Below are 10073 nucleotides of genomic sequence, written 5' to 3'. Positions count from 1 at the left end.
GTGGGTCACACAGAAGGGCTCTGTGGTGGTAGGGCTTTCCACAGCCAAAGGCCCTCTGCTTACAAATTTCTTATCCTTGAGGGCATCATGCACAGTGGCTGTCTAAGAAGCACGCATTACACAAATTATCACCATCAGTATTTATACACGTTGTAAAACTCATAGTAGATAGACTGGAAAATGGAATTTGGGGAAGTAATTAAGCAAACCTAATGCACACTAAGGAAGTTGCCCTGCATGGATACTGCATTTCTTCCGTAATCACCAGACGCAGCACAAAAATAGCTCATTAGCTATTGCCTACCCCTGGCATTCAAAAGTTATGAGTCAGGCCTTCAAAATCATGGGATTTGCTCAAAAACCATGAGATTTTTTAAAATAAATGTGAGGTTCTTTGTATTTGCTTTCTGGTTTCTAAGCCTTTAGGGTGAACTCTGGTCATGTTTTCAAGCTTTTCTTGGTAATCATGAGGGCTAGAAACTTACTCTTTTTTAAATTAAAGCTGAGATTCTGTTGCAATCTCTTGATTCCAGTGGCCAGGGCCAGTATCAAATATTGCCAGACTCACAATAAAATCATGAGAGTTGACAACACTGAGTATGCAAGGAGTGTTTTTATTTTTAAATTCAGGAGAACTCAGGGTTGGCCTAACTCTGCTCTCACTGAGGTTACTTCACTTGGAAAATCTCTTCCTTAGTTTTGTTTCAAATGAAAGCTTGCACTCTACAGAAGTTGACTGGGCCTCTTACAAACTGATCCTTTGGTGTATCAGCAGGGAGCACTGGGGGACCTTCTCAGTTTCAGGTTCTCTGCATATAGCATACCAGGGTTGGAAGAGATCTCAGGAGGTCATCTAGTCCAACCCCCTGCTTGCTCAAAGCAGGACTAATCCCCAATTTTTGCCCCAGATTCCTAAATGCCCCCCTCGACGATTGAACTCACAACCTGGGGTTTAGCAGGCTAATGCTCAAACCACTGAGCTATCCCTCCTCCTTGCTACAGCTTTCCCTGTTGTATTCTATCTTATTTTGTAATATGTTTACATCAGTTACTCAGGCTATCCCTCCTTCTCCGAGCAGGCATCAGCAAAGGGTAGGTGTTGAGACTAAAGTCTGGTGAGGCTCATTGAGAAACAGGAGAGTGTGAGGGTTGCCAGTACCATTGAGTGAAGAAGAACTGGAAAGGAGCTGCTGGAGGAATGCTCAAGGGTGAATCTAAAGGACTGGCTAGTGTGTGCCAGAACACAATAAAGTACAACTTTGGTGATCCCTAAAATTAACCTTGACAAGTGAGCTCAGATTGCGCACCTGTCTTTTCTTTGTCACAAACCCCAGTGGTAGAGACGACTCCATAGAGCAGCATCTCAGGATGTGTCTTTCTCTGGAGATCGGCACCCCCTGTCTGTCTGATTAGCTCAGTTAGGCAGTACCCACTGGATTAGCCACTTTCTCACAAATGCAGAACTTGTATGACCCACACTCTGCAGCGTGAACATTTGCACCTTGAATTGACACACAGATCTGGTAAAGACTGGAACTAGCTTCTGGGATACGAAACCTGGAATAGAAAGTCAGAGTTTACAACCAGCTACAGCCAGTTTCATGTGGTAAAAATCACTAATCAACTTTATATAAGCCCAGCCAGTGCCACCCCTTTGAACTTGAAGTAGAAGTGCATTAAGGTAAATCAGCTGTCAAGTACAGTCTGTCTACCTGGTGGGCGTGTGAGTGATGGATGACTAGGAGGTTGGGTAAGTGAGTGAGTGAGTCCATAATTAAGGATCACGTCTTCCTTCTTCATACCTAGAAATTGAACCATTTCTAGCCATGCAGAGACTTACAGGTCAGTGGAGAAAGCTGTGCCATCCTCCCATAACCAGGACCCATCAGCATATTTGCGAGATAAGGCAATCCAGAAAGAATAGGAACTATAAGACTGTGCTGATCTTATTATGAAATCCTGTATGGAAACATAAGCAAAGCTCTGAATCATATCCCCTCCATAGCCAGACAGAACTGGAAAGCTGCAAAGGGAGAGAGGCACAGAGAGAAACAGAACTCATTGGTTTCAGATGTTTATAACAGAGGCTTGTTTTGCAAGGAAATCTGCCTTGGGTTTTCCAGTTCCAGCAGTTAGTTCTATTTCACAGGCCAGGAAAGGTGATGTGCTGAATGAATAACTATGGGTTCAGCACTTCCCAGGATCATGTAATGGGCCTGGGAGAATTCTTTCCATCAGACTCTGCATACAGCAGTCACGAGGGAAGTGAAAGGTCTTAGCCCTTGAGATGAGCTTTGTCCGGTGTTCTGGTTAGGCTGGCCAAAATCAGAGAAATCAGATCACGTGCTTCAGGGTTTAAACTGATCAGCAATGGGAGTCTGGGAGGAATTTTCCCCACAGTGAACATCTTTGCCTTCCCAGTCAGGTTTGCTTTCATATATTACATTCTGCTTCATCTGGTATTGGAGGGATCAGGAAATGAGATGGGCTGGGTGTTTTGATCTGGGAGGTCAGGGAGCAGGATGGCAAGCTTGACTGACTACTTTTCTAATTCAGTAAGGCAAGAGATGGAAAGCCAGCCAAGTGGAGGACCAGCGGTCTGTTCCAATATGTCTGGAGATTGGATATCAAATAGAACTGCTAAATGATCTACTGAAGTTTGGTTTGAGGTGGGATAAGGAAGTACATGGAACAGCCGGCTCTTAGCTGGTAGGGCAAGTCCTATGGCCTGGATCCTCTGATAGGTATATATAAGCATAATCGACTGGTCAGTGGAACTACACTGATTTACACCAGAAAAGGATCTAGCCCTATGTTCCTATATATCTGAGTCTGAGCACCATCTCCTGGATTTTTCCTCCACTCAGCTGAACATTAGAAATAAAAAAATACCCTTAAAGTAAGAGAGAAAAATGAATCATTACCAGCTCTTCCTTACTCTCTATCTTAAGAAATCTGGAATCCAGGGAAGAGCAAAGAGTTTTGCTTTCTTGCCAAGTTTTCCATTTGGTAGAAAGGAAGTAACAGTTCTCTCCATGCTGTAGCCAGTTCTCAGGACAAAGGCTGCATCTATGTCCTTGAAAATAAAATACCATATCACCATGCTTATCGATAGCACCATCTAGAGATTTCCTGCTAAAGGGTCACAGAAACATCCACAAACTGTATTATGGAACAGCAATAGCCACTCTGTAGTTAAGGCTGCGGCTAAGTCAGCCAAATCACCAAGTTTGGCTGAGCACTTAAAAACCAAAATTGAAGAGCTTCCTACAGCTCGAGTAATACTAACCCATTTAGAATTTGATCAGATCCACCAGGGCTAACATCTCTATTTTCACAAATGAGATCCTGAGTGCACACAAGCAATGGGGACCTCGTTTTATGTCTCAGCTGAGTCAGTACATCCATCAGCACAATACTACCTCTTCAGTCTGTCTTCCCCCTTAAACTTGCACCCATGTCTGTAGAAAGGTATGAGAGAAGGCTGCTCCTGAGAGCCTTTGGGCAGGTTGGGCTGCAAACACACAGGGGCAGAGGCCTACCGTGGGAGTTTTTTATTTCCTCTGTGTGTTAATTCATTTCTTAGAGCTGGTAGGAACATTTGAGACTAAATGAAGTTTTGTTGAAATATGCTGCTTAGTCAAAACTGAAATGTCTGGGAAAATGTAGCAGTTTCAGCAACGTTTTTGCTAGGAAGGTTTTTTGAGAGCAGCTTCCTCATGTTGTATAGGCTGGCGGTTAGGGCAATGGCCTGGAATAGAGGAGACCCAGGTTTAAGCCCCCACTCTACCTAATTCATAGGAGAGTTCTTCATCCCAGATCACTCTGGGAATTGAACCTGCTGTGTCTCCCACATCAGTGCCCTACCCTTCAGGCTGTCCACACCTCTTCCTTAATTGAAAAGCTCAAGTTTTGACCTGACAGTGGACATTGACACAATTCCATTCTCGCGAAAACATTCACAAGGTTTTATTTTTGTTCCAGTGTGGAACGAAAACAAAATTTGGAACCTCAAAATTGCCATCAAACAGAATTGTTGTCCCATTATTTTATTTATATTATTTGTAGCTCTATTATTTTTATTTCTTGTTCAAAACATTGGGCCTGATTCTCATCAGGCTTGCACATTATGAAGCCATTTACACCTGTGCTACCATTCTGATTTGGTGGCATTTCATATCCACTTTGCACTTTTTTTGTACAGGTGTAGATGATGGCACAAGGAGTAAAGCACGAGAGAATCAGACCCATTATTCCTTAAGAAGAAGCCTTTACTGTTAGTGACTGTGTTTATTCCTTTCTGCCATACCATTTTGTTAGCTGATTTCCCCTTGAACACCAAACTGAGACTCTGGTTCAATACTGAAGTCAGAAAGAAGCAATCAAAATATTGGATTGTTTTTCTGACCCTTGTGCAGACTCCTCCAAACTCAATAAGTCTGCAAAATTCCTGCGTCTTGTTGGGCTGGCAATACAATAATGAAAACAGTCTTTCTCTTGTGGTACTTTGGGAGGTCCAATTCTGGCTTACAAATGGATGCAGGAATTGTTATTATTTGTGGGATTTTTTTTTTAAAGTACCCAATACTATTTGGAGACTTCAAAAAAGGTTCAGGAAACTTGGTTCTTGTTTTGGGATGGTTGTTTCTTTCTGCATAATGGTTCACCTATCTGTAGTTCACAGCACAATTTTATATTGCTACAAATCCATAGCTAACTAGGAATGTCATAGTTGCCAGTGTATACCCTAGCTTCTCAGGACTTCATGCTGGATGGCAATTAGGATGGAACAATGTGGAATACTGAACCCTTATGATTTGATGTATTTTGACTTTCTGTGTAGGAGACTGCTGCTATTTTGTGTTCAATTTAGAGGCAGAGGGGATTACCACAGAAACTTTTGTTCAATCTGCTCCCCTCCTTCCCTCCGATATGTGTATGGAAAACCTAACCAGATCTTCATGAAAAGACCAAACCCATACCAAATAAGGGATAGAAAAATCACCAGCATAGGGTCTATTAAAACAGTTGAGGAGTTTTGCTCACATCCAGTAGAAAGCAGTGATGCTCACACTAAGCTTTTCATTGCCACATACTAGAAAGATTTCAGAGTGGTAGCCGTGTTAGTCTGTATCAGCAAAAAGAACAGGGAGTACTTATGGCACCTTAGAGACTAACAAATTAATTTGAGCTTAAGCTTTCGTGGGCTAAAACCCACTTCATAGGATGCATGCGGTGGAAAATACAGTAGGAAGATATATATATATATATATATATATACACACAGAGAACATGAAAAATGGGTGTTGCCATACCCACTATAACGAGAGTAATCAGTTAAGGTGAGCTATTATCAGCAGGAGTGAGGGGAAAAAAAGGGTTTTTTTTCTAATGCTGATAATAGCTCACCTTAACTGATCACTCTCGTTACAGTGGGTATGGCAACACCCATTTTTTCATGTTCTCTGTGAATATATAAATCTTCCTACTGTATTTTCTACTGCATGCATCCAATGAAGTGGGTTTTAGCCCACGAAAGCTTATGCTCAAATAAATTTGTTAGTCTCTAAGGTGCCACAAGTACTCCTCATTCTTTATACTAGAAAGAGACTGCCTTGAGGAGATCAATATATTCAAAAAGTAGAGCTACTCAGGAATTTTCTGACAAAATGTTTTTTCTTTGGACAATGTTGATTTGTCAAAACCAAAACTTTTCACAGGAAAGGGTCAGTTTTGACAAATCTGAGGATTCAAAATCTTTTGAAAAGAAGTTTTGAAATTGTCAGAATGTCCCACTTCAACATTTTCTAAATAAAGACTTTCATTTTTCATTTTCAAATTTTAGTAATTTATATTTTAAAAAGATTAACAACGATTTTAAAAGGGTGGTATCAAAATAAAATGTTTTGATTTGACCTGATCCAATTTTCCCCCCAGTGTATTGGTTCATGAAAATTTCTAGATTTCAACATTTCATCCCTAGAAAAGTTTTTTTCCTAAGCTCTTGTGGGATGGAAAAAAAAACATTTCCTGCCCAGCTCTTCAAGCACTCCCTAGAAAAAAAGTTACCTCTGTAGCTTGCCAGTTGCTGCACAGTCTCCGAAAGGTTTAGGTTCTGCGCTTGGAGAAACTCCAGCTGCTGGGTGAGGTTTCCCAGAATTTCCCTTTTCTGGGTAAGGTTTTCATGCCATTCACTCACTAGCTGGGAAACCTGAGTGACTTCAATTCACAAAACAACTAGAATGAAATTGTTCCATTTAATATTAGAGTATGTTATATATTTCCATATGAAATGTATATAAATGTATATATGTTGAACAAAAAGTCAAAAAGGCATCCTTTAAAAAATGGAACTTAAATCCTAGTGAGGAAAACAGAAGGAGCATGAACTCTGGCAAGTGAAGTGTAAAAATATAATTTGGAAGGCCAAAAAAGAATTTTAAGAACAGCTAGCCAAAGATTCAAAAAGTAATAGCAAAAAAAAATTAAAAATTAAGTACATCAGAAGCAGGAAACGTGCTAAACAACCAGTGGGGCCACTGGACGATCAAGATGCTAAAGGAGCACTCAAGGATGATAAGGCCATTGCAGAAAGAGTAAATTATTTCTTTGCATCGGTCTTCACAGCTGAGGATGTGAGGGAAATTCCCAAACCTGAGCCATTCTTTTTAGGTGATATATCTGAGCAACTGTCCCAGATTGAGGTGATATTAGAGGAGGTTTTGGAACAAATTGATAAATTAAACAGGAATAAGTCACCAGGACCAGATGGTATTCATGCAAGAGTTCTGAAGGAACTCAAATATGAAATTGCAGAACTACTAACTGTGGTTTGTAACCTATCATTTAAATCAGCTTCTGTACCAAATGACTGGATGGTAGCTAATGTGATGTCAATTTTTAAAAAGGGCTACAAAGGTGATCCTGGCAGTTACAAAGCCTTACTTCAGTACCGGGCAAACTGGTTGAAAGTATAGTAAAGAATAAAATTGTCAGACACATAGATGAACATAATTTGTTGGGGAAGAGTCACCATGGTTTTTGTAAAGGGAAATCATGCCTCACCAATCTACTAGGATTCTTTGGGTGAGTTAATAATCATGTGGACAAGGGGGATCCAGTGGATATAGTGTACTTAGATTTTCAGAAAGCCTTTGACAAGGTCCCTCCCCAAAGGCTCTTAAGCAAAGTAAGCTGTCATGGGATAAGAGGACAATTAAGCCTCACACCCCAGCTCCCTGGCAGCATTTGAAACAGGCTTTATCCCTGCTTCAAAGACTGTGAAACTGAGGTACAGAGAGATTGGACTAAGCTCACACAGCAAGGAAAACTTTCCAGATCCCCTAATGCCCAAGCTGTGCCTGAACCACAAGACTGCATTTCCTCTCCTTAATTTATTTCAAAACATGTTAAGCATTCACACTGAATTCTTAGCCCAGCTTCTCTGCTGATACTTACACTTCACACTCAGGACCCCAGCTGTTACCAGCAAACCCAAGCAGAAGATCCCAAGAATCACTGCTGCAAGTCGCCAATAAGGAGATGGAGTGGGAGATTCTGAGATAAAGAAAAGGAAGGGAATCGACAAATAAATGGATCCTCTCACATCTCACCAGTTCATACATAGCCCCAAGTCAGCAGTGACTGAAAATCGTTCCTGTCTGATGGCTGTGCAGATGGGTTCAGTCCAGTTCATAGTAATACTTTACAAAAACTTCCCCAATAATTGTGCTACTGATTGATCTCCTCTTCAGCAGACAGATGCCAAGGACGCATTGGACCATGGAGATAGAAATACCCAGTGGTATTTATATATATAGATAGGTTTAAATTATTGAGATGGACAGAATAGAATGTAAGTGACTAACATATAGAGACACGGAAATGTACACATGTAAGGAAAAAAAAACCCTCCCCACCATATGCATTCGTTACCAAACACATATGTATATGTCTAAAACATGGCCAAGGTTTTCAGTTGTGGTTAGTGATTTTGGGTGCCTTCATTTTTGAGTGCCCAACTTGAGACACTTTGAAGAGGACTAATTTTCAGAAATTACCCTCTAAAACACACATCTTCTGAAAATCAGGCCCCTTTAAAGGTGTCTCAAATTGAGCACCCCAAAAAATGGACATTCAAAATCACTTTTGAAAATCTTGCCATATAAACACGGACATGATGCACATAGAGTACACAAACATAGACGTACATGGAACTATATAAGTACATACAAGCAATATGGAAACAAACATATATGCAAAGACAGATAGGCAATGTATGCATAACCACACACACACACACACACACAATAATCAGTACTTCTCTGATTCCAGCTGATACTCTTCGTCTTTGGTTAAAAAAAAAAAATCTATTCCATGCTGAAGGCACCCTGTGAAATCCTGTGGGATCCAAACAATCCAACATCTGAATTAACCATCCCCATTCCCAACCCTAAGGGGAAGCACTCTACAGAGTCTGACTTTTTACTCTGTATCTAAGATCCAGGAATCCTTCTGAGGGCTGGTAATGGGGTAGCCACTAGATTGGCTACGGACAGAGAATCCCCCCAGGAAAGTGTTTCTCAGTCTTGTAAATTGATAAATTAAGATCCTGTTGGAATTTTGTTAGACTAATTCTTTGTTCCTTTAGCACCTTTAATCCTGAATGGTTTCAAAGCATTTTAAAAACTGTATATACTCAACAGAACAGGGATCAACCACACACACAGCACTGTTGTGAAGCTACACAGCATTATTTTCATAGACTCTGAAGTTAAAGGCCAAAGGGTCTTTTTCCACCCATCTGTTCCATCCCTTGGGGGGACAATCCAGAATTGTTCATACAGAATATTCTTATTCAGTTTTAAATAACCCAATAATAATAATCCATCATTTCCCTTGGGAAGACTATTTTGCTGACCTCTAGGAATTGATGCCTAATAGCTAATTCAAAAATGTACCTTTTTTCTTAACTTCATCCTATTATGCCTAGTTAGACCCCTTTGCCCCTGCATAAAGAGGTCCTCTGCATTCTTGATATATACACTCTTCAGATACTTGTAGCTATTAGTCATATTCCTTCATTACTAATTGGTTAGTTAAGAGATATATACTGAGGACCAAATTCTACAACCCATGCCACCCAAATGGCTTCAGTCCCAGTGATTTCAGGGGGGTCATTTGTGTGCATATCATGGGATAATATGAGTCTTAGCTCTTCTACTCTTTTCTGAAAACCAACCACTCCAGCTTCTTAGCAGTATAGCTCCTCTCCCTCTAATTTCTCAACAGATTTCTGGTCCTGGAGCTGAATGCAGTTTTCTAAGAGAGGTCCCATCGGTGTATGAACACAGAGGGACAACACTGAATGCTGTGTTCTAAGTAAGCAAGCTCACCATGTAAGGATCTACCCCACTCTGTTACCTTTCACTTTGGCTTCATTGGGCTCCTGGTTCCTGGGCTGCTCCAGTGTCATGAACTTCAGATCTGCATAGGTCACTTCAGCCATTTTTGGCAAGGTTTTGAGAGAAATCCTATGGCTGAGCACACAGAGGAAGAGACCGACAGAGATACAGTTCTGGGTGTGATCCTTCGAATGGTCAGAGTCATTAGAAATGAGAGAGTGATTCATCTACAAATCAGGCGGGGACTATGGCTCATGCCAGAGTTTTATAAAACAAAATCTGGGCCATTTGGGGAGCTTGTTTTATACATTGTGGGAGCTTTTACAATATTTTCACAAGCTGACATTTATTTCTTCATCTGCCTCTGCACAAACACAGTGGGAATGGGATAGGGAGTCTTGCATTTCTTGGTTACTGCCATAAATGCATAGAGAGATTTATGGAGACAGAGAGAGTGAGGTGAAATGTGATTAATAGGAAGCGGGCTAGAAAAGGCTAGATTCAAACTGTGCTTACACAGTTGACGAGATAACTGGCTTATGACGAGATAACTGGCTCTGTGGATGAAGGGAAAGCAGTGGACGCGTTGTTCCTTGACTTTAGCAAAGCTTTTGACATGGTCTCCCACAGTATTCTTGCCAGCAAGTTAAAGGAGTATGGGCTGGATGA

General features: G+C 40.9%; 1 protein-coding gene across 1 annotated transcript; it reads right to left on the bottom strand.

Annotated features, from left to right (window-relative positions):
- Positions 1-650: 650 nt before the first annotated feature.
- LOC102944797 lies at positions 651-9508 on the bottom strand. The gene is made up of 4 exons (XM_043546664.1): positions 9424-9508; positions 7459-7608; positions 1841-2015; positions 651-1557 (listed from the first exon to the last, which is right to left on the bottom strand). The coding sequence occupies exons 1-4, from the start codon at positions 9506-9508 to the stop codon at positions 1419-1421; spliced, it is 549 nt and encodes a 182-aa protein (XP_043402599.1). The 3' UTR covers positions 651-1418.
- Positions 9509-10073: the final 565 nt, after the last annotated feature.

This window comes from Chelonia mydas, chromosome 1, assembly GCF_015237465.2.
Source record: "Chelonia mydas isolate rCheMyd1 chromosome 1, rCheMyd1.pri.v2, whole genome shotgun sequence".
NCBI lineage: Eukaryota > Metazoa > Chordata > Testudines > Cheloniidae > Chelonia > Chelonia mydas.
Note: the sequence above shows the minus strand (reverse complement) of the source record. Positions and strands in the feature narration are given on the sequence as shown.